Source organism: Eretmochelys imbricata, chromosome 7, assembly GCF_965152235.1.
Source record: "Eretmochelys imbricata isolate rEreImb1 chromosome 7, rEreImb1.hap1, whole genome shotgun sequence".
Classification (NCBI taxonomy): domain Eukaryota; kingdom Metazoa; phylum Chordata; order Testudines; family Cheloniidae; genus Eretmochelys; species Eretmochelys imbricata.
The window spans coordinates 113,648,473-113,672,123 of NC_135578.1; the positions used below are offsets into that span (position 1 = coordinate 113,648,473).

Below are 23,651 nucleotides of genomic sequence, written 5' to 3' on the forward strand. Positions count from 1 at the left end.
AGATTTTCCACACCCTTGCACAACCGAGTTACACTGACCTAACTCCCAGGGCAGCCAGCCCTGTGTTGACAGGAGAGCTCCTCCCACACCTACTGCCTCTCCGGGGGGTGGCTAAACTACACTGACGGGAGAAGCAATCCTGTAGCGCCCTGTGAGTGTAGACGAGCCCCGAGTGGGAGCTGTGGTCCCTCCTCCATGAGGGCCTGGAGCAGGTGCCAGTGGGAGGCATCCCTCAGTCGGATTGCTGCCGCCGTTCATCATCCTCGTCATTGCTAGCGTCGGGCCTTGTGAGTAAGAGACGGGGAAGCGCCGTGCAGAAAAGGTGGGGCAGGGACACAGGAGAAGCCTTTCCGCACCGTCAACAAGCGCCTCCCCCGCCCGCCCGAGCCACACAGGCCGGGCCCGCTGCGGGCAGAGCGCCAGCGCCAGCCCCGCCTCCCGCCCACCCGAGGCGGGCGGGCCGTCTGCGGCCGCCATCTTTGTTGATGTGTCAGCGCCCAGCTGCGGCCGGGAGCTGCCGCAGGAGGAGGAACAACGCGGGGGACCCCGCCGCGGCCATGGAGGCGCTGCCGCCGCTCTGGCTCCCACCCTCCTAACAAGCGGGTAAGAGGCCGCTGGCTGGGGACCGGGAGGCTGTGAAGTCCAAACCGGGAGGCTGTGGCCGGGGTCAGTGGGACTGCGGCAGGGAGGGTGGAAGCGGGGGTTGGCTCGGTGCATTTCAGCCCCCCTGTGCCCCTGCCCAGCTCTCTCCGTTGGGTGCCGGCCCTGGCTGATCGCTACGCCCGCGTTAGACTTGCTTCGCTAGTTCGCCTCCCTAGTTTGCTGCTGAAGAGTTTTAACCCCTGATGCTTAGGACGCTATCCTCCCCCCCAGGAAGAGTTCGCTGGGGAAGCCTGGTGTGGACAAGGGAGCTAGGATCATGCTGATGGTTTATGGTTGTCCCGCTTCTCTTGTCTAAAGATCTCGCAGCACTTTATGGCCAGGCTGGTTATTGAAGTTTCCCTTCTGCCTGGGAGTTAGGGAAACCTTCCTGTAGCAAACAGAGGCCACAAGTGACGGAGGAAGAGAGGACCCAGGAGTCCTGACTTTCTTGCCAGTCAGCGTTCTAGAGCTGCCTCTGTAGGTGTTAAGGTGACACAAGTACTTTTCTTTCCTTTTTCTTTTCCTTTATAGGATCGTCACCGATGATCCTGGTGTGCAGCTGCCTGCTGGGTTGTCTGACAGTTTAGTGCTTTTATTTCCTTCTCCAAAGTACCAAAAGTGATTAGGTAATAGAACTCTAAGGAGCCTTGGTGTTTCTCTAAACACTGGTTTCAGAGTAGCAGCCGTGTTAGTCTGCTTGTGGCCTTGTGGCACCTTAGAGACTAACAAAATAAATGGACACAAATCGGACGTCAAGAATTATAACATTCAAAAACCAGTTGGAGAACACTTCAGTCTCTTTGGTCACTCGATTACAGACCTAAAAGTTGCAATTCCTCAACAAAAAAACTTCAAAAACAGACTCCAATGAGAGACTGCTGAATTGGAATTAATTTGCAAACTGGATACAATTAACTTAGGCTTGAATAGAGACTGGGAGTGGATGGGTCATTACACAAAGGAAAACTATTCCCCCCCCCCCCTTCCTCAGATGTTCTTGTCAACTGCTGGAAATGGCCCACCTTGAGTATCACTACAAAAGGTGTCCTCACTCTCTCTCCGCCCCCCTCCCCCCCCCCCCCGCTGGTAATAGCTCACCCTGTTTCATGTTCTCTATGTATATAAATCGCCACACTGTATTTTCCACTGAATGCATCCAATGAACTGAGCTGTAGCTCACAAAAGCTTATGCTCAAATACATTTGTTAGTCTCTAAGGTGCCACAAGTACTCCTTTTCTTTCTCTAAATACTGAGAGCCAGAGCTGCCCCTAAATGTACATTGAAAACTAATAATAAAACAGTAGGATTTAATGATTGCTTTAATAATAATAAAATATTAACTGTGGTTATTCTGTACAGTGGAAACTACAGCAGACAAAATTTACTTTGGGCTTTTGTGTGTGGTCTTTTCAATTGCTAGTTGCTATGAGATTTCAATGAATCTGTTGCAAAGGAATCCAGGTGCAGGTAGCTGTAGTTGGAGTGACATCAGTAACTTGTGGCCTCTGTGGGAAAGGGTCAAGTTTAGGAGAGGGAAAAAAGCAAAATGAAATTGAATACAAGGAGGTTAAAGTCTTGACTAGGCAGCTTTATACCATCTCCTCATTCAGAAGCTTTAAAGTATCTAGCTCCTGCTGTGTATCATCTGATTTTCCCCCCTCATATTTGTTTTTTTCCCCCCTCTGTGGAAAGTGTTGATTATATTTTTACTGTCCTAATGCATAGAGTGTACAAAGCCTTCCCATTGTTTCTGCGGTTTGTGTTTCTATTATACACTTGCGGTTTTTGTGGTAAAACTATGTGAAGGCTATGGAATAGCTGACATGAAGGGATTTTTTTTTTTAACCTTGCAAGATTACTGCAGTACAATATGTATTTTCAGCTTTTATTTATAAGAGCTGTCTGAAGTTCCAGGTTTAAAAATGGGAGGTTTTACAGCAACTCAGGCAAGAAGAAAAATTCTGTTTGCGTAGTCCATATTTTTAGCTCTGATCCTGAGAAAGCAATCTTCACTGGTGGACCCTTTAAACCCACACAGAGTTCCAGGAACCTCAGAGAGACATTTTGAAGATCTGGGCAGGTTGTGTTGCAGGATTGATTTTACACATGAAGATCCCAATCTGCCCTTTTATTTCTTTTTAATACAGTACTCTTATTTTTGTTGTTTACTTTTTCTTCTAGTAGAATTTCCTTTATGAAAGGTAAAATAATACAGTATAATACTAATAATGCAGCACTCATTAAAAAAATCCCAAAGTGCTTCATAATATCAAATTTACAGATACTAACTTTAAAGGGACATTACCCAGGTGAAATCTAGTTGGCTTCATCAAAATAAAATAATTTTTAAAAAGTAGTTTCATTTCCTTTGAGTCTTCCCTGCTAACTTCTTGGATAGAATATAGTCACAATTTCCTGCTTTATTTAAAAAAACGTATATTTCTGTGCTGTTGCTCTCTGGAAGACTCTCATGAACAGGGGAAACTGATAAACTGACTCTTCATGGGAAACAGTGAAACTGGCTATGCAGAAGTGTGGACAAATGTGCACTCAGTAGTGGCTTTTAAAATGTAAAATCTCATGTGCTCGTGGGAATTAGGATCATGTTTTCCTTCATAGGTTCGTATAGTTCCTAACTCCTGGGAGCACATGAGATTTATATTTGAAAAGTTAAAATTAAAAGAATATTGTGTGCCCACTATACTACTCATCTTTAACAGACCTCTATTAATGAATTTACCTTTAAAGCTTATTCACTCATCTGGGTCTCCTGAGCACTGATATTTTGGTCCCATCCGCACTTTTAAAAGTTTACAGGGGGACCTTGTTGTAATATAGAAATGCTCCAGCACAGTAACACATGAGTCTGACTGATCAGTATATATGGAACAGTACCATATTTCAGCTGTTCTTTAACTTTGGACTTGCAGAGTTGTAGCAACTTTTGGAAACTCCTTTAATTAAAAACCCATTTTAGTTCACACTGGCTCAACCCATGACTTAGTTTTCAATTTGGTCTGCAGACCTCTGGGAGTCTGCAGCCTATGTCCAAGATTTCTGCACTTCCGTTCAAAATTTTTTAGGGGTCTGCAAATGAAAAAAGGTTGAAAACCACTGACGTAGCCAACTCAGGGTGCTACAGTGTTTTAACTAGCAATGGTCTGGGGGAGCTCTCATATAGACAGGTTACTAGGAGTTAATTGGCACTTCAGCAGGCAAGTCATCCACCCCTGCCCAGAGCGGGTCTGGATGACATGGTAGCTAAGATGCTGCTACTGCAGCAAGGCTACACTAGGGCTGTTGCCAGTGGAGCTGCAGTGGTTTGAGACGTGGGTGGCTGAACAGTACAGAAACAACCGGGTTTAGTTAGGAATGTGTCAGTTTAGCTAGGAGGGTGCTAAGTCTTTTCTACACTGGGAAAATTATGAAATATGTTTCTGCACTGCTGCAGCTCCCCCAATGAAGGATTATTTATCTGCTTGTCCCTCCCCTCCCCTTCCTTTTGTTAGCAAGCCCTTAGAGCTTAAAGGCTGTTTTAAAACCCTGTGTAAAGATTACTGGTTTTGGGCCCCAGGCCAGCCCCATTGCTGGGACTGTAGGATTCCACCTTGCCCTCCCCCGACAATTATGAATAGATCCACTTTGACCATCGCATGTACAGTAACCTTGGAACCAGACAGACTAAATATTAACAGACTCTGGTTGCCCAGTGACTTGCATTGTAATTGTAACAAATCTAGCCCCAGTGGTAAACCTAACCATGTTCAAGTTTTATCTTCAAGTTGAGCTGTGATTGGTTTCACTGCCAAAACATCAATCAGATCACAATATGAAGTCTTTGCAGGATACGGGGAAAAACTCAGAGGTACCTCAAAGGAATCATGTAAAAAATACATACTAAGGTAATGCACAAGGTGTGACATAAGCAAAGAAAACCCAGTTAAAACAGCATATCTTGTTTTCCAATTCCTTTAGAGTGAGTCATAGTGCTTTGAAGATATACAGTCCTGAGTTTTGCACCTCAGTGCTGAAATGGAGCAACCTGCAACCATTAAATATATATAAATAGCATTAAAAACAATTAAATAAAATGATAGTCTGATACTTTAAATTTCCTTGCTTTTATGTACTCTGCCAGTCTACCTTTATCCCTCCCATCTCCTGAAGCTTAGTGCTCATAACACAGTGAGGCTTTGTCTACACTGGGTCAGAGAGCTGCGTCAATTTACACTTGTGTTTAGAGCACTGTTACAGCCTTAATACACCGTAGACTTTTCCATTCCTGTTACAGATTTGTGCCCTGACCACGGCTGCAATCCTCTTTGACTTTCCCTGTGTAGACAGGCAGCATGTAACACAATTTGGTTCTACCTCCATGAGCCAAGTAAGCGATGTTTGAAGTTACTATGATTAGGACTAGTGTCTTATAGTAGCAATTTTTGAGAAATCTCCTACTTCTGCCCTACCACTGAAGGGAGTGCTAGTGTAGATAGAGCTCAGGTGGTTTTACTGCCATGTTGCCTAGACCTGCACTGTCTAAATAGTAGTAATGGTAATAAACTACTTGTCTCAATCAAACAGGGAAATAGAAAGTTATACTATATTAAGTAAAGACCTTTAAAACACAGATTTTAAACATGGTTTAGTTCAAGCCAAACCATGTTAGAAACCATCTTATCTGTAACCATGTTGAGCCATGTTTGAGTTGAGCTCAAGCACTTTTCCTTAATGGTGCTTAAACACATGTATACCAGCACTGACAGGCATATTCTACTCCTGTTGCGTGCACAGAACGTATCATTCTTATCTTATTTAGTAGTACACAGAACTAAAGTACAACTTTTTTTTACATGGTGTCTTCTATCCGTACTTTGTTCTGAAACAGTGGAATGGAACTTAGTACAGGATTGCTGGCTTTATGTTGGAAATCAGCAAGCAAAGTGAACGTCGCCAAGTGGTACAATAATATGATCAAACTAGCTGTCCTAGAAAGAATTGCTTGCAGTACAAGAGGCAGCAGAAACAATTTCTTTATTTTAAACACACAGGTTCTCAGACTGCTGTTCGTGGACCCATGACTGGTAGCTAGTTGATCAGAGTTGTCTCTCTATCTTGTTTCAAGCTTTTAAATTCCATTAAAACATCACTAAAATACATTAAACACTTTCCCCATATTATCCTTCTGTGTGAGCAATCACTATAGTTGCCACAGGGATGTTACACAATTAGGGCTAGGAATAAGTGGTCCATTCAGTTTTTGAGTGAGCAGGAGAAGTGGTCCATGTGGTTATAAATGGGAAAGAATAATCATGGGGAAATTCTGCCCCCCCCCCCCCAAAAAAAATTCTGCACACAATACAGTATTTTAAAACTTTACATATTTTTTTTGTCAAAATAACACTATATATAATCACTCTAGTTTCAATTATTTTTATAATTTATTTAAAAATAAAGTCAGAAACTGTGTCTGTAACAATACAGACACACACAAAATTTTCCCCCCAGGAGTAGAGAGTTAAAACAACCCAGTTCCTGTTTCTCTGCTACCTCTCCCCTAGAGTCCAGCTCAGGGCCCAGACATCTCTCCAGATTCCACCCCACTCAGACACTCACACCCCCCCCCCCCGAGCCCACCTGTGGGCCCCTTCTCCCCAGGCCAGATACTTGCACGCACCCCCTACACCCCTAGAGACCAGGGAGCCAGAGGGAGAAACAGCCTGATCCTATTGGGATCCAGGCTTGTGTGCAGTTTCCTGCACGCTTCCTCCTGGGCGTGCCAGGAACTGCAGCTGCCCAGAACCCTTGCTGCTCTTTCCTCCTTCCCCTGGTAGTGTCTTCTATTTGTGAGCTGGGCTCTGCTGGGTCCAGTGGCCCCTAGTGGCGGCCATCAGCTCAGCAGCTCAGTTCTGGAGGTGTGGGGAGTAAATTCTGCACAGAACATTAATTTCTGTGCAAATTCTGCATTGTGCAGTGGTGCAGAATTCCCCCCAGCAGTAAAAGAAGGAGTGCATGAGATTCTCTGTATTATTAATCTGTCCATGCTACAAAATGATTGGTCTCTAGATCTTTATGATTTAATGAAGTTCTCAGTCAGAAACGGGTGGCTCAATTATATCTATAATAAAATATTGTGCATTAGTAGGTTAGCATATTTTATTATCTCTGGTATGTTTGGAATTCATTATATTTGCTATAGAGTTAACAACTATTGTGATAAGAAAAGGAGTACTTGTGGCACCTTAGAGACTAACAAATTTATTTTATTGTGAGCTTTCGTGGTGCATCCGATGAAGTGATATGTAGCTCATGAAAGATTATGCTCCAATAAATTTGATAGTCTCGAAAGTGCCACAAGTACCCCTTTTCTTTTTGCGAATACAGACTAACACGGCTGCTATTCTGAAAACTATTGTGATATCATTGGTCGCTGCATAATTTGGGTCACAGCAACTGATCTGCACTAGCATTATTACAGAGTAGGGTTTTGTGCTTGTTTTATAAAGGGCAGAAGTTTGTGTGTGTGTGAGAGGAGGGAATCTTGAACCTATAAGGGAAATTTTAGACTGACAGAACATAATTTCCCCAAGATGACAATTGGCTAGAATCCTAGGAAACTATTCTGGTAAAAAGGCAGTTACTACTATAACTTAGGTATCTCTCTGGAATCATTCATCTATCTTACTAACCAAAATCAGTGTTGAGACTGGAGCAGATGCAAAAGTGCATGATTTTGCTGCTGAAAACATGCAGAAAATTGAGTCATCGAGCTGATGGGAGTTCCTGGCCAGTCTAGATGCAGAGTTTATTGGTATGATAGTTAACAAGGTTACTGAAGACAGAAGCCGGTCTAACTTTTGAAAAGCCAGTTGGCAATCGAGCAAAACTCTCCTTGACTCTGACTGTCAATTTACTTACACTTCTGTAACCTCATTGCTATTTGGTGTCTATCACTGCTACAACCACAATGATGCCTATGCGAGTCACTGACTCAATTCCATCTTATCTGAAAGTATCCCTTTTTACTCCCCTCTTTTCTAATATTGCACAGTCCTTTGCCCTGGCCTCCCTGAGTCCCATCTCTCCAGATTGCACCTGCCCTTTCACATGTACAAAAAACCCCATGATTATATGAGCATCATCCTCAAACAGCACCCACTGGTCCAATATTCATTTAAGGATCTGATTCCAACCCTCCCTTTGTTGTTAAAATCCTCCATAGACTTTCTGTAACTGACTTCATGGACCTTTGTTTCTTCTTTTGAACTTCTAGCAGCAATCTCTCTTCTCTGTCACTCTGCACATGCTCTGACCATAATTGTCAACTCTGTAGCGTATATATAACTAGCAGCAAGCATACTAGAGAGAATAAAATATGCTAACCTAATAAAGCACAATATTAATTATAGCCATAACTGATGGACCTGTATGAGAGGCAGCTCCTCTTTATTTCTTGTCACGTAGAACACAATTTCTTTATTTCTCCAGTTAATTGATTCCCCATCTCCTTATGAATCTTGGTTGAAAATACATTTTTCTCACTTGCCTTTACTACTTAAATTCTCTCTCATTTACTTCTGGTAGTATTGTTTAATTCAATAAAGTGTGTTGAGATGCAGCTTGTATGAAAGACACCATGCAAATTAAAGATGTGTTGTATTATTGACTTGGAAATAGAACAGGAAATCTAGTTGTCTTGATCTATGCAATGAACATAAAACAGTAACTGAAGATATCCTGTTCTATTAAAAAATCTACCCTCCCCCTCTCCAGACTGGTGGAACGACTGAAGTACAAAGACGTGTTCAGTCCTTTTACTTTCAGCTGAGTGAATGCTTTGAGATTTGAGTAACAACATAGTTGTCATATAATCCAAGCTGCAAGAGCTCTCTGTTCAATTTTAATTGTTAGACTGTACTATGCGTACAGTACATGTGTCATAAAGCGTGCTCTGATGACAAATGCATATCTATACATTTCCTAGACACTGACTGGGCATGCTGACCTATTTCTTTCCCTAATTAAATGATTATAGTTAGTGACCTTAGCCCATGAGACCCATGGTTTTAAATTAAAGTTTAATTTTTTTTACCACAAATCACATAATTGTAAAAATTCAGAATATTTTGTAGTATCAAATCATTATTCCTTTAATACTACCCTAGTGTAAAACTGTGCGATGAAGTGTAGACCATGCCACATTGCATCATGTGGATTTGTTTTTCTAGTAGTTAGTAACTAAGTAGTTAGTAACTATTGAATTAGTAACAAAGTAGTTTCTTTGTTTCTGTCAGTTGTCAGGTTCTTGATACGTCTTGTAATGCAGTTTTTGTGTATTGTAGTAGAGTAACTTTTTAAAAGGTAGTGGAAAATATATTTTTAATTTTACAGTAAGGTGTTTATAACAGGATGGTGTAAAGGACATGGAATGATATTCGGTACTATGGTATTACTAGGAGAAAATTTCTACATAGGGCTAATTTATCTGAACAGTTATGGGCTTGCTAATAATACTTAGTGCTGTTAATGAAGGTCTTTGCACATAATTTCCAGTCTTATTTTGAATATTCTATGTTGAATTTTGTATGTTCAGCAAGAAAATTCTAAACAATCTTATACACTTTGAATACTTTCCATCCAATTAATCTTAACAGTTAACGCTTTTTTTTTTTTTTTTCAAATAAACAAATCCTTCACCCTATTCTATATTACAATGACTAAAGTATCTTGTCATTTGTTAGTATTTCCATTTGGAGTAGGGGGTTTTTTAAATCAGTTGTACTCAAGATTTTTATTGCTCAAAACCCTTGAACGCAAAAACAGCTTTATAAATAAATTATCCCATAGATACTTGTACACGTTTTTATTTCTGGTAATCTAGAGGAGTTGGAAACTTCATTGATAGGTTTTTCCTGGTGATGGAAGCTGTAGTGTAGACAGGTCATAGGAGTTGGATGATCTGATGTGGTAAATACGTGAACCCTGTCTACCCTACAACATCCACTCTAGATTGTACTGCAGCAGAAAAATGTTTACAAATGTTCCCAGTGATCACTGTTGTTTCATTAGCTTTAACAATTGTTTCCTTGGCAAAAAAGTGCTTTTATATAGGGGCCCATTTGTGCAGATCATCTTACAGGATTGAGGCCTAATATCAGAATGGAAGAAACAAGTGAGTGTAGCAAATGATAGGGAAAAAGAAGGTGGGAGGAAAGTAAAGGGTTAATTATAGCAATAAGACCAGTTGTTCAGTTTAGGCATGTGCACATCTTAATGGGACAAAAAATGATTCATAAAATAATTTATAACTGGCGCTTGTTGCAGACATCACAGTAAAGAATAATTTTAAGGAGAGTTTGCAGGTTCATATAGATTTATAAAACTGACATATTTTAACATGAGTTTTGGAGAATTGTCAGTAAATGTACAGATAAAATATTTTCTAAGTGGAATAATATCTTGATAACATTCAAAGTGTAGCTTGCAGACATAGATAAACTACATTCCATTTTAACAAAAAGAGGCTGAATTTCAGCTGAGGATGCACTTGGAATCTTGTGGCCTGACTTTCAGAGGTACCGAGCAACCATAACACACAGTGAAGTCAATGGGAGCACTGGGTGCTTAGTACTTTTGAAAATCAGGCCACTTTGTTCTTTTCCCTAATTAACAAAGGTGACGTATAACAGGTGGAGCAGAATAGGTCAAACACATCTACTATGCTTTATAGCAATCCTCAATTTGTGGGTGGAGTTCGTTCTCTCTCTGTCCCTGTCTCTCTCTCTTTTTTTTTTTTAAATTTGGAGTAGGAAATTGTGTTGCAACACCATATGACCCGTAACCATGAGTTTTCAAAGTAAGCGCAGTAATACATGCAATTTACTCCTGGAAATAGAAGTCATATTGCTTATATTTGCTAATGGAAGAGTCAGGAAAAGCCATGAATTCTTTCTTGTAGCATCTCTGATTCTAGATGCCTTGTACTTTTCATGGAAAAAAAAAATCTTCATTTATCACCCTACAGCCCACTAGCAATCATGGTTGTCTAGATTTATTAGATTTTATTAGAATTGTTTTTAAAAGTATCGTTAAGAAAATTTGTTGTTTGGGGGGGTTGGACCAGTTGCCCACAGCTGATGAGTTCCTGTAAGAGTGAAACCAGTGACAATTGGTTTCAGCTGCTTTGAAGGGTGTACTAGTCCTGTAGTACTGTGTCAAAAGCAACAATGCTGGAAAAATAAAGAGAACTGTACCATGTCCTACACGTAATGCAGCTGATTTTCCTTCTTGATTCAAGTTTGCCATTTGGCTTCCGGACCAACTTCTGTAAGTCCCATCCAAAGCAGAATTTTACCATTAATTTTACATCACAAGCCTGCCTTAAAGAATGAGTAACTTTTATTTTTGTTGGTGTGGTACAGTACTTGATATGTAGAGATTACCAAGAATATCTAATAAAAGAAATCATGCAACCCATGCTCAAAAAGGGACTCTGGCTTCTGTTCTTCAGCTCAGTAAGGCTAGGTCTACGCTAGAATTTCTTTATATTTCCTTCTACCGCTGTTGCAGCTCTGTCAGTAATAGTAACAGTTGGAAGTATGAACCCGGCACAGGTCTTTTAACCACCTTGTTTAACCACTAAGGGCTGATGATATACTTTTTGTAACTTATCCCAGTATAGTTCGTTTCCCTTTCCGTATGGGGATGGCTGTATCAATATAAAAGTGTTTTATGTGATAACTACATCCATGCTGTGGCGGGGAGGGTTTGTAAAAGTTTAAGTTCACTGGTGTACTTAAAGTGGTACAACTCATGTGGTTAGACAATTGTGCTCTGGATTCAGCTTCGACAGTATTTGACTGATATGCAGGTCCCATGCACCCAACATCTTTGAGTACCATTCGTGATTCACATAAGCAGCGTGAAGATGCTGTTCTTTCCCTCTTGGCGATATGGGGAAGGTGAATAACAATAACCTTATTATTGGATTCTGCTGGCTGTGTGTCCTGATGAGCAGTGTTATGAGTGAGTGTTATGCAGATCAGATGAGCGTTACTGGAGTTGGAGGAGCAAATGGACCTGACTTTATGCGTGCCACTAGTTCCTTGCACATAAAGGAGAGGAAGTCTGCACCACATAGCACAGACAACCAGTTCTTTTCTGTGGAGCAGACAGCTGCCCCACAACCCTGGCCACTAATTATAGAGAAAGAGAAGAAAAAGTAGATCTTTCTTCCACTCATTAGTAGGACGGAGAGGAAGAGAAAAACAGAGGGGTAAATCCCCATTTTTTCCAGATGCCAGTAGAGGGGAAGGACCCTACCAACCAGGAGGGAGAGAAAATTAATAGTCCCCTCTCCTGGTGACCAGCAGAGCAAGCTACACATTAATTCACTTTTATCTATTGTATGTGCAATTCAGGTTTTAAAAATATCTCTTATAGTCTGTCCTCTCATTTTTGAGCTTGTGGGGTTAGCAATATGGAGGATTAGTGGAAGTTGCAGAGCATTTGAAGGATTACTGCTTAGAGGTGTTTGCTTTGATATTCTATGATGAATTTCAAGGAAAATGACCTTGACAAAATACAACCTATAAAAGCTACAGGAGCAGTAATAGTACAGGAAGATTTCTAGGTTGTTGGTCAACACAGGTTTGAGGAGGTACCATGAATATAAAGAAAGATTCTAAATAGTTTAAGGACTTTGCTGTTTAAAATTGGAAGGTATAAATGAGTCCCTCTGAAGAAATCTTAAGGTAAGGTCTGGTCTACGCACCGTTTTTGTACCGCTTTAACTACTTTGGTTAAATTTTTGTTGAAATAGTTATCAGTACAGTCCTTAGGGTAGATGCAGGTGTTCTTTACAGAGCATCTTTATACTGGTATGATTTTATCCATGCTGGGGAGAGTTGTACCACTTTAACCACACCTAATTAAAACAGTACAATTTATATTTAGACAAGGACTAAGAGTTCCACATGAAAATTGCGAACCGTCTGCTTTTTTGCCATATCTAGAGTGAATAGAATATATGGAAGGGTAGCAGGCGGGGTGGCATGTGTTTCTTGAGGAGTAGGACATTACTGTTTCACTTCCTGTAAGAGGTGTCTCGATACTTTCACATCTCCAGAGTTTGAAAGAATATTGTATTTTAGCTGACCTGTGCTCTGAAGTCTGTCTGGTGGTTGCATGATGGGCTAATACATTTAGTAAGTTGACATTTGGTGACAAAGAATTGAAAATAATCTTTACTTTATCACTGCAAGTTAAAGTTGAATCTCTCCAGCCTAGTATGTCATGCATTATTGTGGTTCTAGACTAATAAATTAATCAGAAGTTTAATTTGAAAACATTTTAAAACAAATGCTATCTGCATCATCTAGTCTTCAGTGAGTGAATTTCCTTAAGCTTATTATTTTCTGCAGAGACTTGCAAAATATTTTTTAGTTTAAGTGTGATCACAGATACTCTCCTCTTGTAGTAATTCAGCATGATAAACTTATTACTGTACTATGATCAGTCTCATGGTTGTGCACGCATGTAACTTACTCTTGTGCTCTTCTTTACAATTTAATTTTTCACCACAAAATAACATTAAAAATCAGTGTCTGACAGACATTGTTTTAAAAAACCCACCAAATCCTCTGCTTATTACATTTCTTAAAGTGAAGTTAACAGAGGGCTGTATAATTGGTTGTCAGTTTGCAAGAGTATGGGAGTGAACCCTGGATAAGAACCAGAGTTGAATAATTACCTTGGGGTAGATCAGACATAAACGGATAAACAAGGTAAGCCCAACATGAGACACTTTGCAGATTGGATCCATACTGTGCGGATCAGGCCCCTACTTCGTTAAATGATTCCAATAAATATATTAAACTTCTTTAAAAAATTCCCAAGTGGATTTGAGGGCACTTCAATCTCGGCAAAAGTGCTCTGGGTCAGACAAAAGACTAGCAGAAAAATAAATATTTTTACTTAAGTATTTTCTAAATTGACACCTTCAACTTGGAAATGATCTTGTCTGAAATTTTATGCTTAGTAAAGGCCATGGTCCTGCAAATGCACAGATGCTTAACTTTTAAAGATACCGATAGTCTCATTAACTGTGGACGCAGGGCCATAGTTACAACACACCTGTAAGATTACTGACACTGAAAGACACTAGCAAAACACTTCTTTTCAGTTTGTGCATTTGACAGCATCTTGTATATCATCAGCGTCACTGTTTTCCCCTTTATATAGTCAGTTTCTTGCTTGCTGAAAAGACTGTGATAAACATTAAAGGGGGAGCTGAAAAACCCTTAAACTTTTTTTAAAGGAAACGTAAAAAAAAAAAATATACACTCTGCAAAAGGCAAAAAATGCATTATTTAAATATTCATTTCCAAAATATTTAAGTTGACAGTGTCCCTTTAAAAGTTTTCCAGCTGAAGCTCAAAACGTGACCCTAAGATTTTAAACCAGTTTACTCTGAATATTGTGTCAAATGCTGAATCATAAGAGGCTATATAAGTGGTAATGATAATATTAGTCTGTATTTTTATGATCCAATTTACAAGGAAATAATGAAAAACAAGGTTCCTCTTCATCAACCTTCAGAGCAGAATTAATAACACACATCCTTCAGCTTTCTAAGACCTTGTCATTAGCTAGACCCATCTTCCCTCCACCCACTTCCAGGTCTGCTTTTCCCCTAACATTCCTACAGCAGAGTGTGTCATGAATGCCAAAAAAGTGTTACTCATTTTAGCAGGCAGCACAGAACTTATAAACATAGGGACGATTCTTGTCTCATGGGTATATTGCTGTGTATATTGAAAAATTCAGTCCTGCACACACTCGTGTAGCAGAAATGCATATGGACCAATTTATCAGAAAAGACGTCAGTGAAATACAGGACTCAATGTAAACCCCCAAACTGCTAAATCTAAACCATGAGATTAAACCAAATTAGTACCTCTTTTCCTCCCCTTGCTTCCCACTCTTTGTATGTGCAAACTGTTCAGATGTCATTGTCCTCCTTGCTGCCCTCACCACGTTGCTCCTGCTGGCACATTTTACTTTGAAGGATGATACCTGGGATTACTATCAGTAACAAAAATTGTTACATTCTTGCCAGTGCCATCCTCTGGTACTAACAAAACAAAACCAAAAAAACCCTACGTCTTCCATCTGCTGCAACTGTAGTTTTACTCCCTCAAAGCACAAAGGCAATATTTAAAACATATCTGAATTGTGCTGCCCCGCAAAATTAAATTTTAAAGTTTTGGAAATACCGTCAAGTGACAGAGGAAAAATATTTGCAAGTCATCTCTGGTGCATGCAAAATATGTTGTAGCATTCCCACCAAAGCAGTAGTTTGCAACACTGAGTTAGTAGTGTTACCAACCCTCTCAGTGGTGTTTTTTTTTTTCCCCTTAAAGCTCAAGCTCCTGGAATCATGTGGTGATGAGACTCTCTGCTTTCATTTATACAAAATAAGCCAGTTTCTAGTCCTCATACTTAGAGAGAAAAGCTTGGAATGTGAACCCTAAAAACTCAAAAACCAGAAAGCAAAATGTAAACTTAAAAATGATGAAATCATGATTTTGAAGGCCTGACTCATGGTTTTTTGACTGCTTGGATTTGGGAATACAGAGTTAGTACTTATGGCTATGCTATTGTCTGTCAGTATGATGGAGAGAGGGGTGTTTTACTCCTATGCAAATCTTATTCATTCTCTCTCTTGTCCTGTGCCGAACTGGTGACTATTACCTTATAGCAGGGCTATGGTTTTGAAGTAGAAGGCTTAGACTTGTCTGCACTCCACGTACCACCTATTTTTTTTAATTTTTTTTTTTTTTTTTGGTAATTTGTGTCTGAAACTCTCATTTGGTCTGTTGACATCAAGTCTGGTTGAACTGTGTCCATGCAATGCCCCCCCTCCCCCTGGACCCCCCCCCCCGTGCAGCTCATTTGAAACCACATTTGTGTATCCCCACCATCCATGCTGCTTAATCCTATATGAGCTGCGGCACAGAGGCAAAAGTGCTGGGAGGTTATGCATGGAAAGCAAAATGTTGAGAGAACGCACTTTGGAATGCCCTATGTTGTAGAGAACTGGGAGGAAGGAGAACTGGTCAAACTAGTGGTACAGGCATGCTTGGAGGGTTCTGCCAGAGCACCCAAGTGTCATGGACTAGTTACAGGATCTAGGTATCTGGCAAAGTCAAAACATGGTTAGCTGCCATGGTTACTAATAGACTTAATCATGTTGTGTGCTGACGCCAACTAGAGATTAACCACGCCACTTTCTTACACCGTATACAAATAAATGCCACCTCCATCGCTGTCGATAAAATATTTTATCTTGTCATAAGCTTGTGTCAGTGTTCTGTTTTTCCATAACCACGCTGACATCTGACAACCTACGTTAGGGCACAGTAGAAAGCATCATAGATATTAGCCAAAATGTCAGGTTTGATTTAACAAAATTGCTACTGCTAGGCTAAGTTTTATTGAAATTTTACAAACTGCATCATTACCAACACACTTTAGTTGATAAAATGGTGACTATCTCTTACCTTAATTTATAAGACCTGTAGCAAGCAATTGCTTGAATAATTGAAAGAATATTTGGTGTATTCTGCCATATGCATGTTCGAATTTGTTGTCTTGTTCTATTCATTTGCAAAGGCTATTTTACATAAATAGCAAAATAGAGCTGGGAGGGTCATCCATGCTTATGTAAACATATTGGATGAAAGTTTCTGATATGAAGCTCAGGAGTGAAATGATGAAAAATGTTGACATTTGTTTCTATTTAAATGTTAGCAGTTGAAATGGAAAAAATTAGTTATCACATCCTATTGGGGTCTATTGATTCCACATTCATCTTGGGCTTTCTCACAGGTCACTTGCTAGTTTGAACTAGAATAAGTGCCGGATACTCTGAAACTTGAGGTCTTTAAATCAACATTTGAGGACTAAAGTAACTGAGCCAGAGGTTGTGGGCCTATTGCAGGGGTGGGTGGGTGAGGTTCTGTGGCATGTGATGTTAAGGAAGTCAGACTAGATGATCGTGATGGTCCTTTCTGGCCTGAAAGTCTGTGACTCTGAGACCTGGGTCAAGGTAGGGCAGTAAAACTCCTTATGTAGACTGTTATTTTGGTATGACTTCCTTTTTTAGGCCTGGTCTAATCTACCAAGTTAGATTCACGCAAGGCGACTTATGTCAACCTATTTGTGCATATGTCTATGCTCAAATTTGTCTTTTGCTGATATAAACGCCTTGCTACAGTGATGCAGTAACATCACCTCCCCAAACAGTGTTGAGGCATGGTCAACCTACTGAGGTCAATGTAATGTGAGCGTAGACACTGTGTGACCAATGTCGACCATAACAGTCCTCCAGCAGTTGTCCCACAGTGCCTGACGGTGACCGCTCTGGCTACAGTTGTGAACACCAGTGCCCAGGGTCATGGAGGTCAGAAGTCACTTCCCCCACATGTTGTTTATTTTTTAAATACTTTTTCCTGATTGCCCACCTAAGTGAGCGCACCTAGCAGCTCTCCCTTGTTGTGAGCAACTGTCCATGCCAGTTACATGCTCTAGATGTGCAGTTGCCTGGAGTAGACAGAAGTATTGGGTCCCCTGGGTCTCTGGGGAGACAAGACTGTGCAGACACAGCTGCAGCCCAGTTGCAGAAATGTGAACATCTATGAAGAGATTGCATAGGGGATCCTGGTGGAAGAATACAACAGGAATCAGCCCCAGTGCTGTGTGAAAGCAAAGGAGATGCAGCAGGCATAGTTCACTCTTTCATAGTGCAGACTACATGGTAATAGTGGCTTGTACGCCACCTCCATTCAGTCGTGACTGCACAGACTATATCCCTGCCTGCTTCCGATGATTTAATCTTCAGCAGCTCCAGAGCATTGCATCTTGTGTTGAAAGTGACGAGAGGAAAGTGTTTTGCGTCTTTTTTAAAGGGTCTGAGAAGTGAGCTGTCCTTTTTGAAAAAAGCTGATCGTTGTTGTCTTCAGTATATCTTTTCTCCTATGTGTTCTGTTCCTGTAACTTGCTATTCTCCACAGGCTTCCCTATCTATGTTGTCCAGGCATCTGATGCTCTCCTGGTGTGCTCCTCCTCTGATATTGTCTCTGTCTGCCTCTCTTTCCACTCCCCTGTACGTTTTCCTGTTGTTGGTGGCTGGCAGCTCCCGTGCAGCTACTGGCTTCCATCCCTGGGTAGTGTTCCTGTCTCCTCCTAGTAGAGACAGCTGGGCAGGTGGCTCCTCATTGTTTCCAGCTGCATTTACATATTATAGTGGAAAGCATTAATGGTGGCTGTGGATCACAGACCTGTTAAAGTTGATGGGTATATTAAGCACCCTTAATTCAAGCTAAAAGAGAAACCAATTAGATGTCCCTTTGTTTAGTGATAGCTGAAGCCATACAAGCTACTGCTCAAGGTGCTGGCCAGCAAGGCAAGGGCTGAAGAGAAGCTACCCATGTGTAGCCTAAGGGGATTCCTTGGAGACTGACTGACTGAAAATCCAGTAGCTGGGCATTGATCAGTTGTAGCTCCATGTGGGGAAGAAGGTGAAAGGAACCACTCCAGTTTTCTGGGTCTAGAGACCTCCATACATACTCAAGGGTCACAACAAGCAAAGAACTGATCAGTCAGTACTTGGTGACGAGACACTAGTGTACGTATGTGTGCTCACTGACTGTGAAGGAGGAAAAACCTGTGGACCCCCTGAAGGATTGTTATGAATGACTGGTGGTTTCCACTCTATAGCAAGAGACCTTGTACTCTAAGGCATCATTGTTGTGAGTCTTTGAATCATCTTCATTGGCAAGCTTAAAATGAAACCTTTACAGTATTTTATTCTTTGAAAGCATTGTTTCTGCTATTTTTATCTGAAAGTAGCAGGAAGTGCTTGGTTTTTGTTTTTTAAAAACACAGTAGAATTAACAAAACATTTGCCACCTCTACAGTTTCCTCCCTTCAGACTGCAAGAGTTACTGAAAGGGAGAAAAAAAAACCCTCTACTACATAAAAATTAGGTTAAATTTCAGTGTCTGGTATCCTCCCCCCGTCCCCTGAACTTCATTTTTTTTAAATAAGAGATTTATAATTGTTGGAACAGTGAATGTTCAAATGTTTAGCAGACAAAAACATTGGCTAACCATTGGCAATGTAAACAAAATTATTCTCCTTCCTCCAGTATCTGAACTTCTAACCAAGTATTTTTTCCTCTCCCCCCGTTTTAATCTTGACTTCTTGAATGTAATATATTGTCCAAATTCTCTTTCTAGATTCCTAAAACGGAAGGATGGAAGAGTGTTTACCGGAAATACAGAGCATACTGAAGCCAGTCAATCTATCAAAGGAAGACAATACACCTTCCGGCTCATCAAGTAATGAGAGCACAAGCAAGACTTCTGAAGTGAAGGACTGCTCAGATGTTGGTTATACTGGTGATGAGGATTCCAGCTTGGAAAGGGTACCTAAATTGTTGGCATCAAACTACAATGTAACAACTATTGATGTAAGAGGGGATGGAGCCATAAGTGAAGCACAGGAGCTGCAGCTTTCACCTGATTGTAGTGGAGGCGGGGATTCCTGTGCTAATACATGTTCTGAAAGGCAAGTAGAAGACTCTGTGAATGCAGAACACTTGCCTGGTGAAGATTTTGAACAACAGGTTTCAAAAAGTAATGGCACAGAACAATCCCTAATGGAAATCCTGCAGGAGCTAAGGGAGGAGTGTGACTTTACAAAAAAATCTAGCAATAGAATCTATTCTGAAAGCCCTTATGACACAGACTGCACCAAGAAACTTATTTCCACAATACAACAATCATCATCACAGGAGGCTTTGCTAGAAGAAATAGAATCTGAACTGTTAGCTACAGATTTTACGAAAGAGCGTAAGCTCCCAAATGGAATGAGGAAGGGTGAACATGCCTTAGCGACTTTTGAAAAATGTGTGCAAGATAAATACGTCCAACAGGAGCAAACGATAAAGAAGTGAGTATCTAGATTAACCTCAGGACAAATAAGTATGTGCAAGAGTATCCTTACTTGTATATTGTGGAGTTACAACTTCCATGTTGTGCAACATATGTGGTCTTAGTTGTTGCTGTTAACCCTGTCATGATTTTGGCTTATATTAGCTCTTTTTAAAGATGTTGTGTAAATGAGGTTTTTTATTTATTTTATTTTACAAACTCTATAATCATTCTAAATTTAATTTACAAATATATACAATGAGTATACATAGACCTCTAACTTCTTGTTGAATGTGGCATGAACTGAACAGACATTTGCTAATCCTTAATCTGAAATCCTTGGTGAGTTAGCCTACATTAGTTAGAATTCCTTGTTAACTCCATCAAAGTACTGGTGACATGAATCCTTTGTCAAACATGATAAATTAATCCACTCTAATTTTTATTCAGTTTCATGCTTATATCTCTTCCAGAAGAATTTCATCAGCTGTCCCAATTGTTAAACCAGTTATGATTGTTAAATTTAAGTTTCCTCTGCCAGTTTTTGAGATGGCCAAGTTTGGATTTTAAAAAGAAGGCTTGAAAAGAAAATCTTGAATTCAATTCTCATAAAAGTGTGAAGCAATTAAGGGATTTTATTTTTATGCATACATCTTCAAGCATCAAATAACATTGAAATAACATCTGGTAACACAGTAATAAGTTACAGGAAAGCTTTTGAAATTCATAATTTACTGTATATATACAAAGTTTGCTACAAGAAATTTTTGTACTCGAATTGTTAACTCAGTTTTACTGAACGAAGATTGTTCAAACACTCTTTCAGCTCACTGCTTGAGTTCTTGGTTCTCATTTTATCTTTCTTATTGCTTTCTCTGTATAACATGAGGGGCATTTGGTCACTGGAAAAACCTAACCTTCCACTTTAAACTCTTTTTTCTGCTGACAGGGCTGGAAGTGAAAGTGGCTTTTATTTATATATCTCTGTATTTTTTGTGTTAACTTCTTGTGGGAGGAACTGTGATACCACAGTAATGGATGACCACATTAAAAAAAAAATCTTCCAGAGAGAACTTCCCATTCAAAGCATGGGATTCTGGAGAGATCTGCTATGATTTTGGTAATCTTGCTATCAGAAAACATACTAAGTGTAAAAAAACGGTGACTTTGTGAGTCTGGCATGTGTACATTATGCATAAAGCAGTTACAAAGAATTTGGGAGTGTTTTGGGGAGTGGGAGTTGAAGGCAGTGGGTGTCTAGATGGTAGTAATTCCATGGTATTGTATACAAACCAGTTAGCTGGGTTTTACCTGTTTGTTTACTGTGCCCCTCATTTGTAAATACTTGATTGTAGCCGATCAGTCTTGTGTACTGATCACTGTCTTAAAGAGATGCAGACAAACCAGTACTGCTGCTACTTCTGCCTTTTATACCCTTTCCAAAACAGTGAGCCCTGCAACTTCCTCCACTCCCCTAAGTGCCTTGAAGTTAGCTAACCTGTTTAGGTGTTTCTGAAAATCCCCCTTGGTGCCTGTCTGCATCTTTAGACTCCTAAGTACTTTGTAAATTGGGCCCTAAGGCACTTTTGAAAACTTTACCCCGGAGTTTTAGGTATAACTGTCTTCTGTATCACTTCTGGAATGCTGCAGTATGTAGCCATAATCATCAGCACAAATATGCTATCATTTAGGCTACAGCTTTGATTCAGCCTTCAAACTGTTATACTGTAAAGCAGAGGCTCTCAATCTTTTCAGACTACTGTACCCCTTTCAGGAGTCTGATTTGTCTTGTGTACCCCCATGTTACACCTCACTTGAACTACTTGCTTACAAAATCAGACCTACAAATACAGGTGTCAGAGCACAGTATTACTGAAACATTGCTTACTTTCTCATTTTTACCATAGACTTAGAAAATAAATGAATTTGAATATAAATATTGTACTTACATTTCAGAGTATAGTCTATAGAGCAGTATAAACAAGTCATTGTCTGTATGAAATTTGAGTTTGTACTGACTTTGCTAGTGCTTTTTATGTAATCCGTTGTAAAACTAGGCACATATTTAGATGAGTTGATGTGCCCCCTGGAAGACCTCTTGCATACCCCCAGGGGTACGTGTACACCTCTTTGAGAACCACTACTGTAAAGGAACAAACTATTTTAAAACATTTGAACTACCTACAGGTGGGGGAGAGAAGATGATCTTGTGGTTAAGGGACCTGACTGGGTGCAATTTCTTGCTGTGTTGCAGGCTTCCTGTGTGACCTTGGGCAAGTCACATCACTCTGCACAACCGTAAAATGAAGATAATATCTGTATGTTTACAAATTGTTGTGACTTTACACTTACGTGTTGGAAGTACTCTAGTGTCATGGTGATGGAGACCATGCAAGTAATCACTTACATTAGTACCAGCCACATTGTTAGTGTCACGTCAATTGCTGCACTGTAGCTAAGGCTCTGTCTGCAGTTTTGTAAAAGCCTTGCATATAGGGGTGTGCAACAAAGCTGTTTTGGGTTGAAAAGTACCAGTGCCCAATTGTTTGGATCACTTTTCCTTGTCTTCCACACAGACAACAAAGCAAAGCAATTTTATTTCATCTTTACAGATTGATTAAAGAAAACAAAAAGCATCAGGAACTGATTTTGGATATTTGTTCAGAAAAGGACAAGTTAAAAGATGAATTGAAAAAACGAACAGAAACAGAAAAGCAGCACCTCAACATTATTAAACAGGTACAAATAACAAAAGAGCTGACTACGCTGTCTAACCTTTCATTGGCATGTATGTTTAACTGTCATTGATGTTAGTTGGAGTTTCTAGCCGGCATTGTGTGTGTGAGCGAGGGAGGGAACAAACTCCCAATGCTAATGTAGCCTAGGCATTTGTTGACTCATTCTTCCATCCCACAAAGCCTTATTAGTTTGTTGAAAGCATTTACTACTATCTTTGGCTTCGAACCACTGAAATGTTAAGCCTGTAGAAGTCTAATGAAGTCAATGGGAGTTCCACATGCTCAGCATCTCTGGGTGCTGGGCTCCTTAGGCCCAATCCTGTAAATGCCTTCAGTTCCCATTTGAAGATGGCTGGATGACTAAACGTTAGCAACAGGAGTCATACTCAAATTGCAAAACGCAACCTTGGCATGCACCGTATACTGCAAAAAGAAAAATAGTACTTGTGGCACCGTAGAGACTAACCAATTTATTTGAGCATAAGCTTTCGTGAGCTACAGCTCACTGCATCGGATGCATACTGTGGAAAACTGTGGAAAATACTGTGATTTTCCACAGTATGCATCCGATGCAGTGAGCTGTAGCTCACGAAAGCTTATGCTCAAATAAATTGGTTAGTCTCTAAGGTGCCAGAAGTACTCCTTTTCTTTTTGCGAATACAGACTAACATGGCTGTTACTCTGAAACTGTATACTGCATTTATCTGAAAATTATATTGCCATTTGGGCCTGCCAATTTTCTGTAGCGGATGTGTCATGTGTGAGGCCACCTTTAAAGGTTATATATTTGTTAGTTTAAATACTGTACTATATACAAATTGCCAGCTACAGATAACTGTATATAAACCCAAGATTGAAGGCTAAAGTTACAATTGAATCTGGGAATGCTGCAGCTGTTGACCACTTAAGGCAGGGGTTCTCAAACTTCATTGCATTGTGACCCCCTTCGGACAATAAAAATTACTACATGACTCCAGGAGGGGGTACCAAAGCCTGAGCCAGCCCAAGCCCCCGGTGTGGGGGACAGAGCTGAAGCCCAGTGACTTCAGCTCCAGGCAGGGGGCCTGTCACCTGAATCATTATACCCAGGGCTGAAGCCCTCAGGCTTTGGTCCTGGACCTAAGCAAGTCTAAGACAGCCCTGGCAACACCATTAAAACGGGGTCGGGACCCACAGTTGGACCACTGACTTAAGGCATTGTTGCAATTGGTGATGTTAGAAGAATCTTAACATATATTAAAGAGTTGCACTCCCTTTTGGGACCAGTTATTGTGT

The 23,651-nt window shown here is 40.4% G+C and overlaps 1 protein-coding gene across 4 annotated transcripts in view; it reads left to right on the plus strand.

Annotated features, from left to right (window-relative positions):
* Nucleotides 1-471: 471 nt before the first annotated feature.
* CCDC186 (coiled-coil domain containing 186) overlaps nucleotides 472-23,651 on the plus strand; it is a 55,377-nt gene continuing 32,197 nt past the window's right edge. For 2 of the 4 annotated variants that reach the window (XM_077823099.1, XM_077823102.1), the window contains exons 1-5: nucleotides 478-603; nucleotides 1,174-1,268; nucleotides 4,935-5,027; nucleotides 18,943-19,657; nucleotides 22,251-22,377. In XM_077823099.1, the coding sequence (XP_077679225.1) occupies nucleotides 18,960-19,657; nucleotides 22,251-22,377 (825 nt within the window). In that variant the 5' untranslated portion in view covers nucleotides 478-603; nucleotides 1,174-1,268; nucleotides 4,935-5,027; nucleotides 18,943-18,959. Of the gene's footprint in view, nucleotides 604-1,173; nucleotides 1,269-4,934; nucleotides 5,028-18,942; nucleotides 19,658-22,250; nucleotides 22,378-23,651 lie in introns of all 4 variants that reach the window. The other 2 variants (XM_077823101.1, XM_077823100.1) reach the window with 2 other exon arrangements.